We start from the raw sequence: 26,914 nt of genomic DNA, 5'->3' as shown, positions 1-26,914 counted from the left end.
AGAGCCCTGCACGTGCTACGGATAGAGTCAGAGCCCTGCACGTGCTACGGATAGAGTCAGAGCCTTGCACGTGCTAGGGATAGAGTCAGAGCCCTGCACGTGCTAGGGATAGAGTCAGAGCCCTGCACGTGCTAGGGATAGAGTCAGAGCCCTGCACATGCTAGGGATAGAGTCAGAGCCCTGCACGTGCAAGGGATAGAGTCAGAGCCCTGCACATGCTAGGGATAGAGTCAGAGCCCTGCACATGCTAGGGGTAGAGTCAGAGCGCTGCACATGCTAGGGATGGAGTCAGAGCTCTGCACATGCTACGGATAAAGTCAGAGCCCTGCACATGCTAGGGATAGAGTCAGAGCCCTGCACATGCTAGGGATGGAGTCAGAGCTCTGCACATGCTAGGGATAGAGTCAGAGCCTTGCACGTGCTAGGGATAGAGTCAGAGCCCTGCACATGCTAGGGATAGAGTCAGAGCCCTGCACGTGCAAGGGATAGAGTCAGAGCCCTGCACATGCTAGGGATAGAGTCAGAGCCCTGCACATGCTAGGGATAGAGTCAGAGCCCTGCACATGCTACGGATAAGAGTCAGAGCTCTGCACATGCTAGGGATAGAGTCAGAGCCCTGCACGTGCTAGGGATAGAGTCAGAGCCCTGCACGTGCTAGGGATAGAGTCAGAGCCCTGCACGTGCTAGGGATAGAGTCAGAGACCTGCACATGCTAGGGATAGAGGCAGAGCCCTGCACATGCTACGGATAAGAGTCAGAGCTCTGCACATGCTAGGGATAGAGTCAGAGCCCTGCACGTGCTAGGGATAGAGTCAGAGCCCTGCACATGCTAGGGATAGAGTCAGAGCCCTGCACATGCTACGGATAGAGTCAGAGCCCTGCACATGCTAGGGATAAGAGTCAGAGCTCTGCACATGCTAGGGATAGAGTCAGAGCCCTGCACGTGCTAGGGATAGAGTCAGAGCCCTGAACGTGCTAGGGATAGAGTCAGAGCCCTGCACATGCTAGGGATAGAGTCAGAGCCCTGCACATGCTAGGGATATAGTCAGAGCCCTGCACGTGCTAAGGATAGAGTCAGAGCCCTGCACGTGCTAGGGATAAAGTCAGAGCCCTGCACATGCTAGGGATAGAGTCAGAGCTCTGCACGTGCTAGGGATAGAGTCATAGCCTTGCACATGCTAGGGATAGAGTCAGAGCCCTGTATGTGCTAGGGATAGAGTCACTGCCCTGCACGTGCTAGGGATAGAGTCAGAGCCCTGCACGTGCTAGGGATAGAGTCAGAGCCCTGCACGTGCTAGGGATAGAGTCAGAGCCCTGCACGTGCTAGGGATAGAGTCAGAGCCCTGCACCTGCTAGGGATAGAGTCAGAGCCCTGCACGTGCTAGGGATAGAGTCAGAGCCCTGCACGTGCTAGGGATAGAGTCAGAGCCCTGCACGTGCTAGGGATAGAGTCAGAGCCCTGCACGTGCTAGGGATAGAGTCAGAGCCCTGCACATGCTAGGGATAGAGTCAGAACTCTGCACATGCTAGGGATAGAGTCAGAGCCCTGCACATGCTAGGGATAGAGTCAGAGCTCTGCACATGCTAGGGATAAGAGTCAGAGCCCTGCACGTGCTAGGGATAGAGTCAGAGCCCTGCACATGCTCGGGATAGAGTCAGAGCCCTGCACATGCTAGGGATATAGTCAGAGCCCTGCACGTGCTACGGATAGAGTCAGAGCCCTGCACGTGCTACGGATAGAGTCAGAGCCTTGCACGTGCTAGGGATAGAGTCAGAGCCCTGCACGTGCTAGGGATAGAGTCAGAGCCCTGCACGTGCTAGGGATAGAGTCAGAGCCCTGCACATGCTAGGGATAGAGTCAGAGCCCTGCACGTGCAAGGGATAGAGTCAGAGCCCTGCACATGCTAGGGATAAAGTCAGAGCCCTGCACATGCTAGGGATAGAGTCAGAGCGCTGCACATGCTAGGGATGGAGTCAGAGCTCTGCACATGCTACGGATAAAGTCAGAGCCCTGCACATGCTAGGGATAGAGTCAGAGCCCTGCACATGCTAGGGATGGAGTCAGAGCTCTGCACATGCTAGGGATAGAGTCAGAGCCTTGCACGTGCTAGGGATAGAGTCAGAGCCCTGCACATGCTAGGGATAGAGTCAGAGCCCTGCACGTGCAAGGGATAGAGTCAGAGCCCTGCACATGCTAGGGATAGAGTCAGAGCCCTGCACATGCTAGGGATAGAGTCAGAGCCCTGCACATGCTACGGATAAGAGTCAGAGCTCTGCACATGCTAGGGATAGAGTCAGAGCCCTGCACGTGCTAGGGATAGAGTCAGAGCCCTGCACGTGCTAGGGATAGAGTCAGAGCCCTGCACGTGCTAGGGATAGAGTCAGAGCCCTGCACATGCTAGGGATAGAGGCAGAGCCCTGCATATGCTACGGATAAGAGTCAGAGCTCTGCACATGCTAGGGATAGAGTCAGAGCCCTGCACGTGCTAGGGATAGAGTCAGAGCCCTGCACATGCTAGGGATAGAGTCAGAGCCCTGCACATGCTACGGATAGAGTCAGAGCCCTGCACATGCTAGGGATAAGAGTCAGAGCTCTGCACATGCTAGGGATAGAGTCAGAGCCCTGCACGTGCTAGGGATAGAGTCAGAGCCCTGCACATGCTAGGGATAGAGTCAGAGCCCTGCACATGCTAGGGATATAGTCAGAGCCCTGCACGTGCTAGGGATAGAGTCAGAGCCCTGCACGTGCTAGGGATATAGTCAGAGCCCTGCACATGCTAGGGATAGAGTCAGAGCTCTGCACGTAGAGTCATAGCCTTGCACGTGCTAGGGATAGAGTCAGAGCCCTGTATGTGCTAGGGATAGAGTCACTGCCCTGCACGTGCTAGGGATAGAGTCAGAGCCCTGCACGTGCTAGGGATAGAGTCAGAGCCCTGCACGTGCTAGGGATAGAGTCAGAGCCCCTGCACGTGCTAGGGATAGAGTCAGAGCCCTGCACGTGCTAGGGATAGAGTCAGAGCCCTGCACGTGCTAGGGATAGAGTCAGAGCCCTGCACGTGCAAGGGATAGAGTCAGAGCCCTGCACATGCTAGGGATAGAGTCAGAGCCCTGCACATGCTAGGGATAGAGTCAGAGCGCTGCACATGCTAGGGATGGAGTCAGAGCTCTGCACATGCTACGGATAAAGTCAGAGCCCTGCACATGCTAGGGATAGAGTCAGAGCCCTGCACATGCTAGGGATGGAGTCAGAGCTCTGCACATGCTAGGGATAGAGTCAGAGCCTTGCACGTGCTAGGGATAGAGTCAGAGCCCTGCACATGCTAGGGATAGAGTCAGAGCCCTTCACGTGCAAGGGATAGAGTCAGAGCCCTGCACATGCTAGGGATATAGTCAGAGCCCTGCACATGCTAGGGATAGAGTCAGAGCCCTGCACATGCTACGGATAAGAGTCAGAGCTCTGCACATGCTAGGGATAGAGTCAGAGCCCTGCACGTGCTAGGGATAGAGTCAGAGCCCTGCACGTGCTAGGGATAGAGTCAGAGCCCTGCACGTGCTAGGGATAGAGTCAGAGCCCTGCACATGCTAGGGATAGAGGCCGAGCCCTGCACATGCTACGGATAAGAGTCAGAGCTCTGCACATTCTAGGGATAGAGTCAGAGCCCTGCACGTGCTAGGGATAGAGTCAGAGCCCTGCACATGCTACGGATAGAGTCAGAGCCCTGCACATGCTAGGGATAAGAGTCAGAGCTCTGCACATGCTAGGGATAGAGTCAGAGCTCTGCACATGCTAGGGATAGAGTCAGAGCCCTGAACGTGCTAGGGATAGAGTCAGAGCCCTGCACATGCTAGGGATAGAGTCAGAGCCCTGCACATGCTAGGGATATAGTCAGAGCCCTGCACGTGCTACGGATAGAGTCAGAGCCCTGCACGTGCTAGGGATATAGTCAGAGCCCTGCACATGCTAGGGACAGAGTCAGAGCTCTGCACGTTCTAGGGATAGAGTCATAGCCTTGCACGTGCTAGGGATAGAGTCAGAGCCCTGTATGTGCTAGGGATAGAGTCACTGCCCTGCACGTGCTAGGGATAGAGTCAGAGCCCTGCACGTGCTAGGGATAGAGTCAGAGCCCTGCACGTGCTAGGGATAGAGTCAGAGCCCTGCACGTGCTAGGGATAGAGTCAGAGCCCTGCACCTGCTAGGGATAGAGTCAGAGCCCTGCACGTGCAAGGGATAGAGTCAGAGCCCTGCACATGCTAGGGATAAAGTCAGAGCCCTGCACATGCTAGGGATAGAGTCAGAGCGCTGCACATGCTAGGGATGGAGTCAGAGCTCTGCACATGCTACGGATAAAGTCAGAGCCCTGCACATGCTAGGGATAGAGTCAGAGCCCTGCACATGCTAGGGATGGAGTCAGAGCTCTGCACATGCTAGGGATAGAGTCAGAGCCTTGCACGTGCTAGGGATAGAGTCAGAGCCCTGCACATGCTAGGGATAGAGTCAGAGCCCTGCACGTGCAAGGGATAGAGTCAGAGCCCTGCACATGCTAGGGATAGAGTCAGAGCCCTGCACATGCTAGGGATATAGTCAGAGCCCTGCACGTGCTACGGATAGAGTCAGAGCCCTGCACGTGCTAGGGATATAGTCAGAGCCCTGCACATGCTAGGGACAGAGTCAGAGCTCTGCACGTTCTAGGGATAGAGTCATAGCCTTGCACGTGCTAGGGATAGAGTCAGAGCCCTGTATGTGCTAGGGATAGAGTCAGAGCCCTGCACGTGCTAGGGATAGAGTCAGAGCCCTGCACGTGCTAGGGATAGAGTCAGAGCCCTGCACGTGCTAGGGATAGAGTCAGAGCCCTGCACGTGCTAGGGATAGAGTCAGAGCCCTGCACCTGCTAGGGATAGAGTCAGAGCCCTGCACGTGCTAGGGATAGAGTCAGAGCCCTGCACGTGCTAGGGATAGAGTCAGAGCCCTGCACGTGCTAGGGATAGAGTCAGAGCCCTGCACGTGCTAGGGATAGAGTCAGAGCCCTGCACATGCTAGGGATAGAGTCAGAACTCTGCACATGCTAGGGATAGAGTCAGGGCCCTGCACATGCTAGGCAGGTGCGTTATCTGCGGAGCCATGCCCTCTACTCTTCGATTTTGAGTTCATGTTCTTACTGGCTGCCCGGGTTGGTCAGAAGTTCACTTTTCCAGGCAGATCAGACCTTGAACTTTGCATCCTGCTTGGACTCCAGGCCCAGCTTTACTGTCTGTGTGTTCATTGGTAGGAGTGAGACCTGGTCCTCTGGGAGGGGCACGCTCTGGCTCTGTGCTGGCCCCAGCCACAGGTTCTCTTTGGAAGATAGAATAGCCAGAGAGGCTAGTGAGTCCTCTTGTACTGATTCTGCCATGTGTTTTAGATTGAACATAAGGATAAGGGTCAATTCTATGACTAGGAATTAGTCCAAGAAGCAATTAGAGAAGAGCTAGAGAAGAGAGACAAAGGTGTGCGTGTGATGGAGAACTAGCCTAAGAGATGAAATGGGACTGATTAATTAAAGATTTTCAAAATGTTTGTAAAAAGAAGTTCTAGTAAGTTCCTTTTTGAACTGATGGTTGAGTATGAGCATGATCTTGTTCTCTACATGCATCTGAAACAACACAGTTACACATAACTGGTGGGTGCAGCATGATGTCAGTGCACAGCACAGATGATCAGGCTGGATGGACTTCCCACCACAGAAGCTGCCTCCCCTTTCAGGATGAGGCGGGAAAGCCGCACTGTACTACCTGCAGTTAGACACGGGTAGCCTAGCCTCTCCTTTTTCTAGTTTCCCTTTCCCTTCTTACCTCAAGTAAAAGTCTGGTGAAGCCTTTCAATCTGAACATTATTTTGTGGTACGTAGAAGTATAACAGTGTTTTGATAAGATTATCTATAGTGTTGTAGATGTCATTGATTAGGAATCAGTTTCTTAGTCACATTTCTGCCCTTACAGAATACATAATAAATGGTGTTTTGACTAAATACATACTTTGATACTAAAATAAAAACCAACATTTTATGGTTATTTGATATATTAATATTATAATAAATTAGAATTTTTATATTAGAAAAAAGTGAGAAAGTGATTATATGAAAACAGATTTTGGAAAAAAATGATTTGCTAGTATTAAGAAAAATTATATTGTTCAATGTGATAGAGTTTGCTTTGTAATAACATTCAGGAGATTACTTAACGTATTTTACATTTTTATTTCTAAAAATAGAACTATAACCACAATAAAACGTTATTTGTGAAGCTCCCCAGACCATAGTGTTTATAATGAAATGAACCCTAACGTTGGATAAGGAGTTTATTAACAGTAGTCTATCTGTGTGGATTTATCAGCTGCACTGATAGATTTGTCTGTAGGAACTGAGGGTTGAAAAAGAAACTCTGTAGGAGGGAGAGGAGCTTAGAGAGGGCCTGGGAAGGAGGAAGGGAGACCGTTTGGGTGGTAGGAAGTACAGTGCCTTGTTTGACTGAAGACCTTAATTAACAAGGAGGGTCTTCCTGACAGTCTTGTGAGAGTGCAAAAGTTAGTGAAGGTTATGTATGGGAGGACAGAAAGCCCTGGCACACGAGAAGGCAAGTGGCAGCCCTGGGCAGCCATGCTAGTGCTGTGAGCTGAGAGCTCTTTCCCTGCCTACCTCACCGCTCTCTCCTTGTCTCTGCCATCTGCTTCAGTCCCCTGCCGTTTCTGATTAGTCTGTGTATCTTAAATTTGAAAGAGGTTTTTGTAAGCCCTGCATTAAGTCTTCATCTCCCTAAATACCAGCCCTGCTCAGCAGCATACTGTGGGACATGGACTGTTTCAGGAAGTTGCCTCCTGCCATGGAGTTGCCTCTGCTGTCATCGCACACTTCTCCTTACTGAGCACATGTGTGATGTTCACGGTTGTCTTTCGGTTTAAAACAGAGGACGTGTAACCATTATAGCCCATCACTGCTCGTCCTTGTCCTTTTCCGGGTCAGTGTTCCAGTTTACCACTCGTCATCTAAGATGTTTGTTACCCTGCTGCTGTCCTCTAAGCACACTGCTAGTGCTTTGGTGTCTTTCCAAATTGAGCATTAAAAGTTGTCCCCAGTCTCTAGAAGGCTGTTAGATGTAGGCCACTGTAGGAGGCTATTGGTTCTGCTAATTTGATCAGAGTTTATATATTTTCTATAACAGCCAAGCCTTTTTAAGGACCATATTGAACCTTGGTTAGTGGGCAGAGGCAGTGAAAGGCAGGCTTGACGAGTGGCATTAGAACAGGTATGCCACAAGAGGGTGGTAGAGAGCCGCTTCCTGAAAGTGTCCTCTGACACCTCTGACACCCACTAAAATAAACTAATTTCAGAATAGAATCTGAAGGCCATTTTCTTGAGAGCTGTGGTTCTAAAAGTAGAGGCAAATTCCATATCACATATATGCAACCACAATAAAAGGTATTTGTGAAGCAGATGATTTCAAAGATCTTAACCTCATTGTTTAAATATTTACTCTAAAGCCAGCTGGAGTGGTACCTGTCTGTCAATCCTAGCACCCAAGGCTGAGGCTGGGGGATTGTGAGTTTCAAGCCAAGCTCCATAGTGAAACCTTAGCTCAGAAGAAATGAATTTGCTTAGAAATAATTTACAGTGTTCTTTGTTGCTGTTTTGGGTTGGGGGAGGGGGCATTGAAACTCTCTTCCTATGTGGCTTTGTCTGGCCTGGAAGTTGGTAAATCAACTAGACTGGCCTCAGACTTTTAAGGATCCTCTGCCCCTGCTTCCCCAGTGCTGCGATGACATCACCTCTGTGCTATGAACCATCACCTCTGATTAAATTGATAACACTCTAGAGGGCATTTCCGTGAATAGCTAGGTGGCTCTCAGTGGCAGTCCTTTGAGCTATGTGCATGCTGTACTAGGACACTATCAACAACACTACTGCCCCAGGCCTCTAAGATGTGCTTTAAGATGGATCTTAATGATTTTTCTTTTAATTCAAAACTGTTTTAATGTGTCCTTTTTCACACCTTGGAAGAACCATCTATGTGTCACTGACGTTTTACACTGTGTTGTTGCTATTCTCTTTGGAGCTCAAGGACCATTTTCAGGAATCTGACAGAAAACAATAAAGCAGAGCAGGACAGAGAAGCTGCAAATCCTGGTGGTGCCTGGAGGGAGGACATGGTGAGGAAGGAGAGAGTTTCCTGGTTTTGAGTTAGCATCAACAGTGGGGATGAAACAGCTATAAAAAGTGTGGGGAGGGAGGGGTCTTCAGAGAAACCTGGTGTTAAGGCAAGCATGCTCAGGATTTTGGCATTTTGAAAAGAAAGGGGGGGGGGAGTTCAGACTCTGACGAAGAGCTCAGAAGATGTGGGCTGGCTCAGCGTGGGCTGAGTACAACCGCACCCCTTTTCATTTCTATTTCATCTGTTTCTTCTTTTTAACTTAAAAAATGCATTTATTGAGAGAGGGAGGGGAAGAGAGAGAGAGAGAGAGAGACAGAGAGAGAGACAGAGAGCGAGAGCGAGAGCTGGAGCGCACCAGCCCTAACACATGAAGGTCAGACAGCAATGTAGGAGTCAGTTGTCTCCTTCCACTGTATGGGTTCTAGGGATCAAACCGTAGACCTCATCAAGCTTCCGTATTGGTGGAAAGCTTCCATAGTCGCTGAACCATCTCACCAGCCCCATTTTACTTACTTCTGTCCTGATCTTTATTCTTTTTTCTGTCTCCAATTGTAGGTATGCCGTGTTCTCCCCCCCGCCACACCCCCTCAAGGTCCTAAAGTACATTTTTGAGTCGTTATGCTTAGGGCTCTGGCTTTTAGTATTATTTTATTTGTGTGTATGTGTATGCGCGCTCACCCGCCACACATGAATAGACACAAGGTACTTACGCAGAGCTTGGACAGCTATGTTTGTGTGCTTGCACGTGCCCTATACACGAGTATACACAGGCATATATGTAGAGTTGGACAACTGTGGGACTCATCCCGGCCGTGTGAGTGGTGGGCGTCGTACCCTGGTTCTCAGGTCTGCAGGCTTGGTTGGCCCTTTACCCTTTACCCTTTACTCGCCTTGCCCTGCCTGTACTCCTGAGTTTTCAGCGTGCACTTGAAGCTATTAACTCTCCTCTCTGATTGCTTTCACTGACTGCAGCCCATGGGTGTTGGTATGTTATGTTTTGATTTTCATTTGATTCTAAAGCATTCTTAATTTTTTAAATTACTTCAGTGACTTTCAGTCAGTAGTGTGTTGTTCTTCATCCATACGTTTGCATATTTTCTGCCATTTCTCTTGCTGATGATTTCTGTTTTTTTACATCATGATTGGATATAATAAAAGAAATGGTTCGCTTGTTTTATGCCGTGTTGTGTGATTTGTTTTAGAGTATGTCCTGATCTGCTAGAAGAAAGTATATACTGAGGTTTTTAGATGAAATATGCTCAAGGTCCCCTAAGGTCCATTTAATCAATAATTTCATTTGACTTATATTTTTGTTTTGTTTTGTTTGTCTGAATGACTTTGGTGAGTAGAATATTGATGTGAGCCACTGTTGTTGCATTGAGATTAAATCCGTGTCTTCAAATCCAGGAGAGTTTGTTATATGAAGCTGGTTTAGAGCAATATATTTAGAATTATGTTTTATATTAAGGGAGGGAACACTACCATATTTGTCTTATGGAGCCAGTATTATCCTGATACCCAAACCAGGTAAAAAGACAATGATAGGGGCTGGGGATTTAGCTCAGTGGTAGAGTGCTTGCCTAGGAAGCGCAAGGCCCTGGGTTTGGTCCCCAGCTCCGAAAAAAAGAACCAAAAAAAACAAAAAAACAAAAAAACAAAAAAAGACAATGATAAAAGGAAAACTTCACACCAGTTTCCTCAATGAACATAGATGAAAAATTATCAACATACTTGTAGACCAAATTCAGGGGCATATTAAGATGGAAGGTTGATTCAACATATGCAAATTAATAGATGCAGTAAACCATATAAATAACTTATGGACCAATCACAGAAGTGAAGGTAACATTACATGGAGAGCAGCTGAGAGCACTGCCTTTAAAATCGTAGCTGGGCAGAGGCGCCTACTCTCACGTCTCACATCCAGTAGACTGCTTTGAAGTCTTATTTGCAACAAGACAAGAGAAAGATGTGAAAGGGATGTGGTAAGAGAAGGAGGAGTAATGGATCCCTGTGTGTAGACAGCATGAGTCTGCATCCAAAAGACCCAGCAGAAAACTCCAAGGTCTAATGAACAGTTCCAGTCAAGTTGCAGGATGAAAGAAGAAATCCATGTACAAAAGAGAAAGAAATTAGGGGGAAACGCCTCACTCATAATAGCTGAGAATTCAAAATAATCTGTGAGTAAGTCTAGTCAGAATGAGGAACGACTACTCCATGAATACGTCAGGGCACTGAACAAGGACATCAAAGACCCTCGGTGCTGGGAAGGCATTCCATGGACTGGTAGAATTGATCCTGTGAGAAGGGCCCCATCACCCAAAGGAAATCCATATAGTCAGTGATTGCCTTCAGAATTCTCATGTCCTTTTTCACTAGACCAGAAAAACCAAACAGACCAGAATAAACAAAGAAATTGTAAGAATTACACAGCTAGACATATAACAATGCTTCTGCTCAGGTTGTTCTTCAGAGCTACAGTGGTAGTCAGTCTGGTGCTGGCAGGGGACCAGCAGGCCAGAGCAGAGGCGCCAGAAATAATGTCATAAGAATTCAGTGACAAACAAGTGGACTATTCAGCAAAACTGGATGTCTGTTTGTGAAAGAATGAGATTAAATTCATCTTTCCCCATACAAAAATCAACTTGAAGTATATACAGAACTTAATTTAAAACTTGAAACTGGGACTGGAGAGATGGCTCAGCGGTTAAGAGCACTGACTGCTCTTCCAGAGGTCCTGAGTTCAAATCCCAGCAACCACATGGTGGCTCACAACCATCTGTAATGGAATTTGATGCCCTCTTCTGGTGTGTCTGAAGACAGCTACAGTGTACTCACATACATAAAATAGATAAATAAATCTTTAAAAAAAAAAAAGAAAACAACTTAAAAAAACTTGAAACTGCTAGGGGAAAATTTGGAGAATGCACCTGAAGTTAGGCAAGAATTTGCTGAACAGCTCTCTCCAGTATCTCATGAATGAGCCCCACGATTTAACACGTGGTACTACATTAAATTAAAATGTTCCTGCACAACAAAAGAAACACAGAATGGGAGGAAATCTTACCAACTACAGAAAGAATTTACAAAGAACTATAAAAATTAACACTTAAAAAAAACCTGCCAGTTAACAAGAGTTTTTAAAAGAAGAAACAGCTAACAAATGTTTTTGAAAGATATTGAACATCCCTAGTTATCAGAGAAATGCCAATTAAAAGTAAATTTATATACCATCTCACCTTAGAATAGTTATCAGAAAAAATAACACTGCATGTTGAAGAATGTGGGGGAAAGAAGTTTTTTTAAAGAAGTCTTTATTTTATGTATGTGAGTACACTGTAGCTGTCTTCAGACACACCAGCATTTCAGATGGTTGTGAGCCACTATGCGGTTGCTGAGAATTGAACTCAGGACCTCTGGAAGAGCAGTCGGTGGTCTTAGCCACTAAGCCATCTCTCAGCCTGGAAAGAATAATTTTAATTCATTGCTGGCAAGCACAAAGTAGAATAGTTATGAGTTCAGCATTGGAGGTTTCCCAAAAACTTAAAAGTAGTTACTGTCATGTATAGACCTAACTGTTCCACTCCTGGGCATACACCCATGCCCTCCACAGAAAATAATACACATCCATGGTGTCTGCTGATCTCATTCAGACCACTAAAGGGGGCAGAAATGGGTGACGAGGAGGATGAGTGTGCAGAAGGGTACATGGGACATGAGAGTAGTAAAGAGACTGGCTGACAGGTTATGAGGGGCAACTAGAGGTACCAGGAAGATGGGGAATAAGAGGAAGAGAAAATCTGCCCAAGTGTACTTTGAAAATGCCATGCATGATATCTAGTATACTGTATGCTAACAAGTAAAAGCACATGTGTATTAAAGCAGTTTTTGATTGCTCCCTTGTCCAGTATGAATTGATCTCTTCAAATTGTGCTTTAAAGTCTAGTGTTAAATATTACAAGTTATTATCGAAGGGTGTTTATAGATTCATGTCACTTTATTATGCCCTGCATGTTCCTTATTTGCTTATCCACTGCCCTATGGTGGTGTTTCTTTTCTGTGTCCTCATATGCACATACATGTTTTTCTCTTCAGTGCATAGAACTTCTTTAGGCCTCTCTAGTACTGGCTTAGTTTTCATACATTGTCTGTTTACCATACAAGTTTTTTTTTTCTTTTCCACTAATCATGCTAGAAAATTTTGCAGGATATAATAATCTTAGTTGAGAGTTACTGTCTTTCAGAGCATAATGCCAAGAGCCAGCCTTGGCTTGCAGAGGGCTTCTGAGAGAGAAGGGGTGTTTCAGAGTGGCAAAACTAAGGACTCTTAAGTCCAAGCTGGCAGTCTATGTTCTGCTCGAGATGGCTTTCCAGTGTGTGTGTGTGTGTGTGTGTGTGTGTGTGTGTGTTCATTCATTCTGCTTGAGACAGTTTTCTCTTGCTGTTCTAAAAACTGTCTGGATGGCTCTTGTAGACCAAAAGCCCAGTCCTTTATTTACTTATCAATTCAGTCTTTACCCCTGGTTCCGTTTTGATTATCCCATGAGTCAGCATCCCGTGATCCCAGCTCCTTGATGCTGAGAAAGAGACAGCAAGCACAAGCACAGACAGTAATATACCTGGATGGCACCCTGCCCTGAAATTACCATCCTGACCATGCCTGGACCTAAATTAGCTCTGTCCAAGCTGACCTTGAACTCAGAAATCTACCTGCCTTGGTGTAAGCATAAACAAAAAAACTTAGCTGGGTAGGATCTTGCCTTGTGATCACCAATCTTTAATTTTCTTTCTCTCCTTTCTTGGTATCTTTCTGACCTGCTGACTCATAGTGCAGCTGCCTCTGTTCCTTTACATCTGTGAGGCTCCTTAAGCAATTCATATTGCATCCTTTTATTTTGCATAGTTGAGAAATTATATATTTTTGAACTCATGTTTTTAGCATGCTTTCCCACAGCCTTAAGGGCTGTCCTGGAGGTCACATGCTCTACCATTTTGCTGAGACATAGGCATGCCCTTGCCTCCCAGACTCATGCTGTCTCTGATTGTCATGGAGTTGTTAGCCTTGGCAGAGGTCTTATTCCTCGAAGGAGGAATGTGAAAATAAGTACACTATTATACAAACAAGCCTTATCCCCACAGCAACTGTCAACACTTGCGGAGGCCCACACCCTGCGGGCTCTCTTCCAGGGGCAAGAAACCATGTCCTACTGGCCAAGCTGGACTCTGGCAGTGTAGAAGACATGTATCTGTATTCTCTTTGAATTTAGGTAGTTTATTTGTATCCTCCAATTTCACTAAATGTTGTAAATGTTTTTATAATTATTGTGGAACATCCTCGTGTTCTTTCGGATTTGTCATTGTACCTAAGTTGATTCTGCTCTACCGTACATATGGAAGTGCAGTTATCTCTTTGGAGGGTTTAATTTTCTTTGGATATCCAGTTGTTGCCTTAGAACATATATGAGTTATATGGTACATCTTTGTGTTTGTTGTCTCTCCTTTTTTTAAATGTGTGATCTTAGGATGGCTTCAAACCCTTTGGGATTAGAGATGGGTACAGCCATGCCTGGTTTCCAGTTTTAGTCTTTTGAGTGGCTCCCCTCCCCCCATCCATAATTCCCCACCACAACCACCACAGTAATTTGCAGTCCCAGTTTTTCTTTCTCTACATCCTTTTCAAGTGGTTTTTAAGTGAGTATATGTTTACGCGTTTGACGTTTGACAGTGCGTGTGAGGGAGGCAGCAAAGGCGAATGCAAGCCTTGGGCCCACTGGAGCTGGCATTGCAGGAGGTTGTGAGCTTCCCTAAGTGGGCCCTGGAGGAGCACGAGACAACCACTAGCCTCAAGTGTTTGTCGTCTCTGTCTTTTCCAATGGGAGTTTTGAGTTGCATTTTTGAACACTCTTTTCATATATTTGTTGGCCATTTGTATTTCTTCTTTGACAAAGATGTATCAGACTACTTGCCCATTCTTTTATTTTTTGGAAGGTTTTGTGGCTATTGTTTTCAGTTCTCTATTTAGTTTTGTAATTAGCCTTTGGTCAGATAAACAGTTTACAAGTGTTTTCTGTAGATTTTCTCTTCACTCTAGTTCTGTAATGATGCTAAAGTTTCCTGGTTTGAGTTCTGTTTTAGCCTTTGTGTTTTTGAGGTCTCAACCAAGAGACCGATGTCTACGCTAATGTTGTCAATTTATGTTTGTCATTGGGTGTGTGCATGTATGAGCGCAGAGGCATGCATGCCGAGGTGCAGGCAGTCAGGGAGTTGTTCCCTCTGTCTACATTCATGTGGGTGTGGGGCCTTGAACGCAGGTTGCTGGGCTTGTACAGCAAATGCCTTGCTTGGCCCAGATGTTAGTGTTTTTGTTGAAGACTGCTTTGGCTATTCTGACTTTGTTGTTTGGATTTTTGTGGTACTAGGGTCGCTCCGTGGTTCTTGCGCATGCTAGACAGTGGTGTACCACTGAGTTAGGTCTTCATGCCCTATGCAGGGTATGCTTCTCCATGAATTTTAAGGTTGGTTTTCCTAGTTCTTTGAAAATGTCATTGAGTTTGTACATCATTTAGGTGTTTTGTGATATTTTTAGCAACATTAATTCTTATAATGCAAAAACACAATTTTTTTTTGTTTCAATTTCATCAAGGTCTATAAATTTCATTGTCAAAGCCCGTCTCTCCTCTGGTTAACGTTAGTAATTTAATTGTGTGATACGTGAGTAAGTGGTTTCTGTGATTTAAGGTGCCAGACCACTTTTACTGGAAAATGACACCAGAGATCTTTGGGATCAGCCAGACTTCACAGAGCACCAGGTGACTGAAGCACATATTCCTTCTCTGTGTGGAACCTACCCAGTAAAACGTGTGCACCTGGGTGCGTGCGCGCGCACACACACACAGATTGAGTATAGAAAAGAGGAAGACAAAGGCATGAGGAAAGGATAGGTAGGTGATCGACATGAGTTATGGAGGGATATAAAGCTAATCAGTTTTAGGTCTAACTCTGCCGTGGACTTTTTATCTTTGGTGGTAGATAAGTGTATAAATATATATATCAGTGACTGTAAAACCCAGTCGGAAGCTGTACAGCCTCAGAGTCGGTAATTCTAAATGCATAGGAACTCATTGAGGTCTTTGCTTAGCATAGACTTTGGGTCTGGTTCATTTTGGTGTGTGATTTTTATTTGTAAGATCTTTTTAATAATAAATCTATAAAATACTCTTCAGCTGTAAAGAAAAAAATGAAGTTTGAAGGTAAATGGATAGAACTAGAAAAGATCATCATCCTGAATAAAGTAACCCAGACCCAGAAAGATAATGCTGCATGTTTTCTCTTGTTTGTGGATCGTAGCTTCTACTCTTACATTGTAGCAAAGAGTCAGAATCAACCTAATCGTCCATCAGCAAGTGAATGGGCAATGAAGATTGGGGGAGGGGAAAGGAAGGAGACTATTCAAAAGAAAAATGTTATCATAAAATATGCTGAAAAATGATGCCATTAGGATGTATATTATACAAGGTCATACAACCTCAGGATAAATAGAGACCTGAAACGCTGCATGTTCTAGAAGACACAGTTCTGTAGCAGTTGCCTTGCTTCTGTATGCTTTCCACTTCCTCGTCAGCAGTGTGCCCGAGACTTGGGTGCTCTGGTCTGTTGTGGATGTATCAGGTGGGGCACCCGCATCATTAGCTCTCTGCATTCTAATCAGTTGTAACTGTCTGTAATGGCCTGGACTGCCACAAAAAGAAACTTCTTTTATTGGGGTGTGTGAGAGAGAGCTACACTCATCTATGGGTGTAAGGATAAATAATTAAAACACAGTTAGGAGTCATTCAAGTTTATGGCCGTGCAATAGTAGGCAGTCCTCTAAGATCCGTGTCCTCACCAACCACAGATGGCTAAGTTGACAGTACTAGGTGTGATTTCCATGTAGTAGGTGACTGTTGTCAGTCACTCTCAGGACAGAAGTGCTATCATTTTGCATCTGTAGGGACAGCATGCCATGCTGTCATTGTGGTTCATAGACATCACAGCTGGGTAAGAGGATGATTCCTCTCTTCTATGCAATCTGCATGTTGTCTTCTAACTGAAATACTAGGCCTCAAGGAGGAAGCTCATGCTGGACATTATCACCCTAAGTAGCATAACTTAAACAGAGTGTGTGTGTGTACAAATAGACATATATATTTTCTGAAATTTTAGATAAATACAAAACTATGATTCCTCATGACTATTTCAAATATATTAGAGTGTTAATTATCTCTCCTCCCTCTGCTTCCTTCTGCCCCCTCTCCCCACCTTCCATCTCCAGTTAGAGCCTCCCTCCCCATTTTTTCATGTTCCTCTTTCACATGACCCATATCCTGTGATGACCCAATCTAAAGCTTTCTACCCCACAGTCTCTCTTTCTTTCCCGGCTTCTGCAGTTACTCCAAATTATATACTTACATCTAAAGATCTGGTGCTATGAAGTATGGATTTGAGAGAGAATACATTATGTTACTGTGATGGTTTGAATATGCTTACCCCAGGGAGTGGCACTATTAGGAGGTCTGGCCTTGTTGGAGTAGGTGTGTCACTGTGTGTGTGGGCTTTAAGACCCTCACCCAGCTGCCTGGAAGTTAGTCTTCTAGCAGCCTTCAGATGAAGATACAACTCCCAGCTTCTGCACTGTGCCTGCCTGGGTGCTGCCATGTTCTTGCCTGGATGATAATGAACTGAACCTCTGAACCTGTAAGTCAGCCCCAGTTAAATGTTATCCTTGTAAGAGTTGCTTTGGTCATGGTGCCTGCTCACATCAGTAAAACCCAGATCCTTTCTTGATCTGGATTACTTTACACACACACACACACACACACACACACACACACACACACACACACACACACACGTTCCATCCGTTTACTTGGAAATTTTATGATTTCTTTTCTTCTTTACAGTTTTCTGTAGTGTACATGAACTACATTTTCATTACCCAGTCATCAGGTGGAGGATGTTCAGGTTGTTTCTATTAACTACTGTGAATAGAACTGAATAGAGCTAAGCAGGTGTCTGTGGAGTAGGATGTCGAGTCCTGCCATAGTGTTCTGTTGCCATGAAGAAACACCATGACCACAGCAGCTCTTAGGAAGAAAAGCATTAAATTGGGTGCTGTTTACAACTTCAAAAGTATATTTCATTATCAGCATGATGGGAAGCATGGTGGCACACAGAAAGACTTGGGGCCAGAGGAAGTGAGAGTTCTATGAATGGACCTACAGGAAGCAGGGAGAGAGAAGTGGGGAGAGGGAGGGGGAGAGAGAATAGGTAGGCCTGGCTTCAGCGTTTGAAACCCCAGTGACCCACTTCTTCCAACAGGCCACACCTTGTAATCCCTGTCAAGTAGCACCACTCCTTAGTGACCACATATTCAAATTATAAGTACCTATGGGGCCATTCCTATTCAAACACCACATTTCACTTCCTGGTTACCACAGGCTTGTAGCCATATAGTACCACAGTGGCAACACTGTTTACAAGTCCAAAGTCTCTTCAGAGATTCATGGCAGTTTCTTAATTGTGACTCCCTTCACAGCCTCATGGAAAAGCCTCTCTGGGCTCCATACAGGCACATATGCCTGGCCTCAGCAGCTTTCCTTAATCGCAGAGGGAGACTCTGTAACTTTTCTTTGTATCCTTGACTCTGATGCCAGGACTACATGGCCAAAGCTGCCAAGTTCTGCTGTTTGCTGGGGCTGGATCATGACCCCTTCGTTCAATTGCACCTGCATCAGTCTTCTATTTTCGATGATTTGTTCACGGCCTAACCTTTTCTTAATTTCTTTTCACAAGTTAGAAGCCTAGCTGGTTGGGATCTTGCCCTGAGGGTACCACTCTGTTTATTACATTTAGAATAAGGCTTTTCTTTAACCTTTTCTGTCTTTGAACCTTGGACTTAGCTCTATTATCAGAGTCACCTTTTCTCCTCCAGCTGCGTTTTGTATTCTCGTCTGCTTAGCTCGCACCTTTTCATTCTCGACCACAGAAGAGTGATCACAGACAGTCACAGGGCAGAGTCAGCACTGGGCTGCCTTGATATCACCTCTGCCAATGCCATTTAATCCAAAGCTCTTTGGTTTCGCCTCTGGTAGACTTTTCAGACAAGGATAAAAGGAGGCACATCCTTTGGCAAAATATCCTAAGAATGGTTTCTGGGCTGCTTACTAACACTCTTTCCCTGAGACCTCTGGGCCAGGCCTCATAGTCCATGTCGCCTTCAGCCTTCAGCACTGTTGCCTTCCCTCCTAGTAGGAGGCCCACCATCAAGCACTAGCTGCCCTCCTACCCGAAGTCCAGAATCTGTGAACAAGAACCGTTATGAGGCCTGTCACAGCAATACCCACTCCTGGAATTCTTCTGTCTTGGTCACCACTCTAGTTGGCAGCATGAACACTGGGGAGCAGAACCTAGAAATGAGGTGCACTGAAGTCTGATGCAATAGCCAACTTCATTCAGTGTCGGACAATTCTATTCTGCAATATTCTGACGGGTAAGCAAGGTCAGATGAGCAGAGTTCACTTGAGTTCAATTTGCAGTCAGAAGGACAGGTCAGAGGAGTTTCAGCTGTATAGAGTCAGGACAACTAGTGGTGGGAACCATCATCTGAATAGACTAATAAGATAATGAAGTAAACCCACTGCTATTTACTGTACTTGAGGAGGGCACAGAAAGCCCAAGAACAACCCACAGTACAGAGAAATGGAGGGTACAAGACTTTTTTCTTGCTTCCTTGGAGTTACTCACACACTTTAAGAATTCTGCTAGATAGGACTTGCCAAACCAGCTATCAGCCCCAAGGACATTGACCATCTGTAGCCACCCCCTCCCCTTCCTTCACCCCCCTGAGTGAGATGAGCCACCCTACCTGCCTGCCGAGCTGCTAGAGAGCATGTACTCCTTGCTGATGTAATTTCGAGCCGAAAGTAACTGTGCACCATTTGAATTGACCAATCATGTGTAACCTCGAGAATGCCCCTATATAAACCCCCGAGTCTGGAGGCTCGGGGTCGATTCCTCTGTCCTCTGTCTCCTGTGTGAGATATGTGTCGACCCGGGATCCCGCTAAGACCCGGGATCTCGTTAATAAAGCTACCTCTTGCTGTTACATCAAAAAAAAAAAAAAAAAAAAAAAAGAATTCTGCTCACACAGCTTCATTCATGAACCGTATTCTGAGAGACACAGTTGTACTGTTGTGAAGAGACACCACAGTCATGGCAACTCTCATAAAGGAAAGCATGTAATTGAGGCTGGCTTAGAGTTTCAGACATAATGTTTGTTATCAGAATGGTGGAAAGCAAGGAGGCACACGAGGAGGCATGGTGCTGGAGGAACTGAGAGTTCTACATCTGGAGGCACAGGCAGCAGGAAGAGAGAGAGAGACACTGGCCTTGGCTTGAGCATTTGAAACCCCAGAGCCCAACCCCAGTGACAGTTCCTCTAACAAAGCCACACCTACTCCAACAAGGCTACCCCTCTTATTCCCTGTCTAGTAGCACCACATCCCACTCCCTAATGGCCACGCTTTCAAATATATGAAGGGGACTGTTCCTATTCAGGCCACAAATGCTGAGGAAGGGACTATATTGGAGACTTATTTTTAGCTTTTTAAGAATTCTTAACAGTGTAGTCACTAAACAACAAGTGAGGGTTCTCCTCTCCCCTTTTGTCGTTGCCAACTTTTACTGTAAGTTTTGCCAATTTTGGCTATTCTGACTGCAATAAGCTGACATCTTAAAGTCGTTTGTTTGTATTTCTCTAATTACTAAGGAACCCTGATGTAGTTACTTTTCTACTGTGAGAGACACCATGACAAAGGCAAATTATAGAAGAAAGCATTTAATTCTGATTTGTAGTTTCAGAGGCGATTCTCTGAGCATCACAGTGGGCACCATGATAGCAGCAGGCGTAGTCTCTTCTTAAAAGCTCGGCTTAGTAGCAGCTTCAGCTACTGGAGTCCCTTGAGAAGATCTAACTTGTCCTTTCTGTTGCAGAGTGAGTTGGAATTTGTCACAGTGGGTGTTGGCAGGATCACTCCTGTAGCCTTCTGTGTTCATGTACAGCTAAAGAGCCTTTTATGTTGTCATGGGGAAATTTAAAAAACATAGGTTATTAGTAGTGTTTAATTTTTAAATTACTTTATTTTCCCATGGTGCTGAGGAGTGAACCTTGCCATGAACATGCATTTTGTGAGAATGATGTTCTGGGGCAAGAGAGCAACAGACTTAAGCTTAAACAAACAAAGCAAGCCCACAATATTTTCATGGCCCTTTATAGTTAGGACATGCTAGACATCAACTGTGGAGGGTAGGAAGTTTAAGATTAGAAATTGAGCAATCCTTTGCATTTTAATCAGTTGATGTTGTCTTTGGAGACATATTGTATGAGAGACATATTGGTGTCTGATGATAAAGTCTGGGTGCTGCTAAGTGGCCCATGCTGTATACACAGCCACTACAGCAAATAGTTATTTGCCTCAGAATGTTGGAAGGTTCCTGTTGAACCTGGGGACCTCCACATGTGAGTACGTGACAGTGGGAAAGTGCGTAACTGCACCAGCTTGTCCACATCAGAACACCCTGTGAGGTAAGCCATGTTGTTATTCCCCCAGAGGCCCTGCCTGGAGGCTCACTGGAATGGAAGCAGGTTACACATGTGGACAGCAGGTTACACATGTGGACTCGGGTCTTTAAGAAAAGTTTGATCTATGACACTCAGAATGCAACTGGCTTTCTTTGTTTCACTGTTCTTTTGCAGGGACATATATTCAAAGCATTAAAGTTCATAACTTATTTTTAATATTACAGATCTAGAAATGGCCATTGCTTACTGGAACTTAGTGCTTAATGGAAGATTTAAATTCTTAGACTTATGGAATAAATTTTTGTTGGTAAGTTAACATTTTTTCAGTTTCTATTTTCTCCTATACTTAAATATTAATTTATTTCAAGGCATCATTAATCTCAGCATGTCATGGACGTAAATGAGAAATTTGATTACCAGAATTTCATTTACAAGTGTTACATTTTCTAATGTTTTGTAACAGCTGAACTAGCTTTTCCCAACCGTTTCCATAGTTTAAAGGCATCTTGTTTTTGATATCTTAATAGGAGCATCATAAACGATCAATACCAAAAGACACGTGGAATCTTCTGTTAGACTTCAGTTCAATGATTGCAGATGACATGTCCAATTACGATGAAGAAGGTAGCAAAAGCATTTGCCTTGCCTGACCTTTCACCCACTGTTTCCATGGAAGTGACCTTGCTTTCTGAGTTCTTACATATACAGACCCCACTGTGTATGTGTGAGTGTGAGTGTGTGTGTGTGTGTGTGTGTGTGTGCGCACATGTGCTAGAAATTGAACCTAGGCTTTAATCTGCTAAGCACTTGCTGTAACACAAGTGCATTTGAGTGCCTAATCAGAATTTTTTATTTTATTTTTATTCATTCACTCACTCATTCATTCATTTTTGCCTCTTAGCCAACTGCTGTGAAGGAGGGTGGGATGAAGTACTAGCTTAGGTGCAGAACATTTGTGGGGTCTGGACTCTGTAGCACCACACAAAGGAGAAAAAAGTCTTCCCAGTGTTTGTCCTCTAGAGAGACATAAGAATCTCCACTCATACCTCAACATCTTCAGTTTAGGAGTTGCAACCTCTTAATGTATTTATCGCATTTGAATCTAGTGAGGTTGTTTTTGGTTTTGTTTGTTTTCTGTTAGTCTTGTCTGCAAACTTGTGTGCTGGATTTGTATAATTTGAAATGATTCCAGCTGCCTGGTGGCCTTTCTTGCATTCAGCCATTGTTCATAAACTCTATCTGTTAATTCTTCACAGTTGCCTAGTTTCTTATGAGAACCAACCAATCATTGTTTAAATGTTTGAGTGTAGGATATTCTTTGAAAGGTCTCCCGTAGACTTCCTGTCTTCACAATGTCCTAGGACCTTGCGGCTTAGCCTCCACTTCCTTGTCACTAAAAGTGAGAGGTGCTCATAAGAGCTGTAGAACTTTTCACAACATCATTAAGTGGACTGCCTGACTTAACAAAAATCTCTGAAAACCGTACTACTACTGTATTACTGATTTATTGCTCAGAAGATATAATCTTCATTGGTTAAGCAAGGACCCCACTTTAGAATAATAGATTAAAGACAGGCTACATTAACAGAAGACATGATGGTGGTATTTTTAAAGAGTGATCAGTGGGAGTGATAAGAGTAACGTTCTACAATTCTTCTGAGGAAGCTATGAACAACAAAGGATCCTAGTAAAATGTTAGCTTTGATTCTGCTGTTCTCTGTTCCCTTTCCTCCCATTTTTTTCTTTTTTTTCAGGAGCATGGCCTGTTCTTATTGATGACTTTGTGGAATTTGCACGCCCTCAAATTTCTGGGACAAAAAGTACAACAGTGTAGCACTAAAGGAACCTTCTAGAATGTACATAGTCTGTACAATAAACACAACGGAAAAATGCACAGTCAATTTCTGCTGGCTGGACTGAACTGAAGATCAATCCTCATAGTTCAAACTGAGGGTTGAGACAAAACTTTAAGGATACATCTCGGACCTACCGTACTCCATTCTTCTGCTGGTGGTTTGGGCTTGTCTTCTAGTCTGGGCCACTCTAAACATTTATAATCCAACATTGTGGATTCCATCTTAAACCTGTGGACCATCTTAGTTTGTCTTCCCATAAGTCATAGACGCTTGATGGGGATTATTTTGAGGTTTCCATTCTTGCATAAAGCACAATGCTGTCTTCATCAGAAAACAGTTTGGCATAAGAATTAAACATAATAATGAACACCACAAACAATTTATAAAAACTTGTTAAGTATATGCTTTGGGCTAGTTGCAAAGACTATGCTGTAGCACTTCAACTGAGAGTGTTATCTGAGTGTACCGCATCTGGAGTGGTGTTTGATTTGGGGGAATTTAGTTTTCCTGGCAAACCATATGCACTGTTGGTGTGAGTAGAATACCTGATAAAGACGTGTCAAAATAACCAACACATAAAAAAAGGATAATTTGATGACTCCCTGAAATATGCCCTGTGTTTCAGACTCTCGCGAAGGTTCTACAAAACAAGTCTGTGGCTGTCTTACCCGTGTGTACACAGTGTCCTACAGTGAGCTTTGATTTAAAGTATTGTAATGAGACGGAATGTTAGACCCCACTCATGTGCACCCATACACCACATCATTGGATTCCATTACGCTTGGAGAGGCTTCTATGCCTTTCGAATAAGTTAAACTATTTCATTGGTTTTGAATGTTTTGGATTGCTATACAATATAATACTCTAAATTTAGGCATGAGGGTTTTAGGTTTGGGGTTTTTTTTGTTTTTGTTTTTGTTTTTTAATTTTTTGTCATCGCACAATGGAACACAATGCAATTCACTTAATTTATAAGAAGACAGTAAGATTTAAATTTTCAAAATGGTTGTGATGAGCCGTGAAGTTCACCCTTTCTCATGTGGCACTGCTCTTTCAGGCAGTTGGCCAGCCCTGCTGACGGCTGGCTGCTGAAATGGCTTTACTGCTAAATCACTGTGGTTGCCAAGTCTTTACTCCAAGAGCGGAGATTGTCAGACAGGCGAGCACTGGTGCAGAATACCAATGGCTTCTGTTGTATAAATTATTTGACTTTTGACTGTTTTTGTTTCCCTTGCATTTGCTATTTCCACATCAAAGCAGAATGCAGTCTTGATTGTTTGTTTTGGTTTTGGGTTTTTTTTTTTCTATGACAGGACTCACGAATTGCTCTCCTGCTGAAAATGCTTGTTTGTCTGTTAACACACTGACACGTGTATTCATAAATATCTCCATGAGGAAGTTAAAATGATGACCTAAATGTTGGGTGACTGGTCTTCAGTAGGAACAGATTTTGCTTCATGTATCCAGGTCCTCTGCAGGGTACTAAGGAGTGTTCCTCAGAATAGCAGAACAGTTTATGCAGATATGGAAATGATTAAAACTGCTTTCTAGTCACATGATTTGGAGAATGCATAGAAAACTTACATATCATTAATCCAATCATAACTTTAATTGAGGAATGCATTTCTACCAAAAGAAGCTTAGAGTAAATTTCTATTCATGTTACAGGGATTGGTTATTAAAAGAAAATAGAATCTTGCTGTTTTCAGTATTTCTTGATTTTATTTTTGTAAATATGAAGAACTTCAATTATGAAAAAAATTAAAGATATATGTGTATATATATACATATATATATATATATATATATATATCTTTAAAAGTTTTGCAGACCTATATTGTTTATTCCCTACGTGGAACATTTTGAGTTCTTGGTATTGTTTTCAGATTGATTGATTCAGATACGATTTGTTTTCAAATGAGACTCCATTAGCTTCTTTCCCTGCCTCATAAATTTTTTTTTCATAAAAATCTTGATATTTGTGTGTGGCCTAATGCTTTGGGTTTTACAGATTTTATTTTTAAATGCAAGACTTTGGAACAAAATAGTGATTGTCATCAGTTTGGCACTAAACATTTACAATTACTGTGTAATTATAAACAAAAATATATAAAGCTTTTGATTATGTAGCAAAAAACGTTAAGGCTGTTCACAGTGATGGCATCTTAGAATTAAAACCATTGCTAGGGCTCAAACAAGAAAGTTGATTTAATGTGTTTATTCTGAGGGTGAATGTCTGGTTATAGGGAATGTTTTGTACTAAAAATGCTTACCCTGCTGGGGGAGGGGCGTCGGTGAGTCTGAGAGAGAGGCCATGTGCGTACACAGCGAGCTCTACTGCTTCAGTTCATGGGGTCTTTGGGTGAGGTTTCCAAGCTGATTACTTTCTTTTTTTAGACAGAGCCACAAGGAGAGTTTACTTTTTGCCAAATGTCATAACAGGTACACATTTTTAAATGTAAAGCTTTTTAAATAGTAAAATGTATAAAATGAGAAGTACCCACATATAAAAATACTTGGTCAAGGTTCTCTTCATCTGCATATCTCTGTAAGTTCAAGTGTGTCTTTCCAACCCCTGTCATATTACCCACGGAGGCAATAAAAGCTTCAGTAAATTTGCCATGACTAAATCCTTTACATCTTATTTCAGTGTTTCAGAGTTTCACAAAGCTAGACTATACTTGAGGACGTTTGCAGAAGAGTCATGATAGACGAACTCTAGTGGCTCCTCTGGGGGAGAGAAGCTATGCCAAGTGCACACTCGTGTCCACGACTGCTCGCCGCGACTGCTCACCGCACGGTCATCTGACTGTGTTGTTGTTTGCGGCAGCGTTGTGAGTGTGCATCCGTCGTCCTGCTTTTTAAAAGTTTAGTGACAGTAAATTCACTCAGCAAAAACGTCAGAAGCCTTTTATGTAATCTCTTTCCTGAACATTCTTTTTTTTTTTTAAAGTACTTAACCCTTCATCCTTTTTTTTAATTTATTATGTATATGAATACACTGTAGCTATATCTTCAGACACCAGAAGAGGGCAGCAGATCTCATTACAGATGGTTGTGAGCCACCATGTGGTTGCTGGGAATTGAACTCAGGACCTCTGGAAGAGCAGTCAGTGCTCTTAACCGCTGAGCCATCTCTCCAGCCCTCCTGAACAATTCTTAGACAAGATAGACGACTCTTTTCCTCAGAGATCTACTGTAGTTATTTATTTTTTCCTTTGATGATAAGTTTTGAGTCATTCCATGCCCACTCTGCTTAGGGGTTTAGGTGTGTTACTGTTAAGGACTGCTGGTTGGAAACCTGTAATTTTGGCATACAAATAGAAGAAACAAGTTGACCTAAGAATAATTTTGGGATTAAAAATGGGAAAATGGTGTTGGGAAAAATTACAATTGTTTACAAAGTATGCCTTTGTAAAATAAATCAACTTTTAGTGAGAATTTATGTGGCTCTGAATGTTAAACTGTATTTAATAGGAAATATTTACCTGACATCTCTGGGCTTTTTTTTGTTGTTGTTATTGTTGTTACCTTAAACTTTGAATAATATGATTTATATTGAATGCTGAGATGTTTTGATAAGAGTTTATCAAATTTGATAATGTAATGATAAATGTTTTAAAATGTGAACTATTTATCTTAATAACTGAATTGTGGTTTTTATATAACAGATGACGGATAGGGTCACACTGGCTCACCATTTAATTGATTATAAACTTGAGTGTATTTCTGAACCTTTTTATTGCTTCCATTTTTATAATCAAAGCAATATTTTTTGTTTCATAGGAGTTTAGTGAAGTTAATTTCTGGTTTCCATTTACTCCATTTAGCTGAATTGGCTTCATCTGGAGACAAAACAGATAAGCTTGGAACTGTCACCATTGTTCCCTCAGGGCCCTCTTGGTGGCATCTTTTCTATATTGCCTGTTTAGGAAATGTCATTTTCTATAGCCACCTCTTGGACAGCCTTGCCCTGGGCTCAGTAATCAGTGCTAATGCAGCTTTTGACTTCTCTTTCATTGATTGTTTTTCTAGAGTCTTTTTTATTTTAAATTATGTGGCTGAGGGTATGTGTGGTATGTATACATGATTACAGGTGCTGATTAAGGCCAAAAGAGTGCACGGGATCCCGGACAGCTAGAGCCAAGGGCCCTTGCTAGCGAGCTAAAGCAGCTGCCGAGACTTGAGTCGCCCAGCAAACTATCCTCAATCTCCAGCCCCAGGTTAATTTGAAAAACAAACATCATCAAAAATAATA

General features: G+C 43.8%; 1 protein-coding gene across 6 annotated transcripts in view; it reads left to right on the top strand.

Annotated features, from left to right (window-relative positions):
• The window catches only part of Dcun1d1 (defective in cullin neddylation 1 domain containing 1), a 51,435-nt gene extending 25,045 nt beyond the window's left edge, over positions 1-26,390 (top strand). For 4 of the 6 annotated variants that reach the window (XM_006232261.5, XM_063281774.1, XM_006232262.5 and 1 more), the window contains 3 exons: positions 21,025-21,107; positions 21,328-21,424; positions 22,555-23,045. In XM_006232261.5, the coding sequence (XP_006232323.1) occupies positions 21,025-21,107; positions 21,328-21,424; positions 22,555-22,634 (260 nt within the window). In that variant the 3' untranslated portion in view covers positions 22,635-23,045. Of the gene's footprint in view, positions 1-8,736; positions 9,357-21,024; positions 21,108-21,327; positions 21,425-22,554 lie in introns of those variants that run through there. The other 2 variants (NM_001395100.1, XM_039102240.2) reach the window with 2 other exon arrangements.
• Positions 26,391-26,914: the final 524 nt, after the last annotated feature.

This window comes from Rattus norvegicus, chromosome 2 (genome assembly GCF_036323735.1).
Source record: "Rattus norvegicus strain BN/NHsdMcwi chromosome 2, GRCr8, whole genome shotgun sequence".
Taxonomy (NCBI): domain Eukaryota; kingdom Metazoa; phylum Chordata; class Mammalia; order Rodentia; family Muridae; genus Rattus; species Rattus norvegicus.
This window is presented reverse-complemented; position numbering and strand designations above follow the sequence as displayed.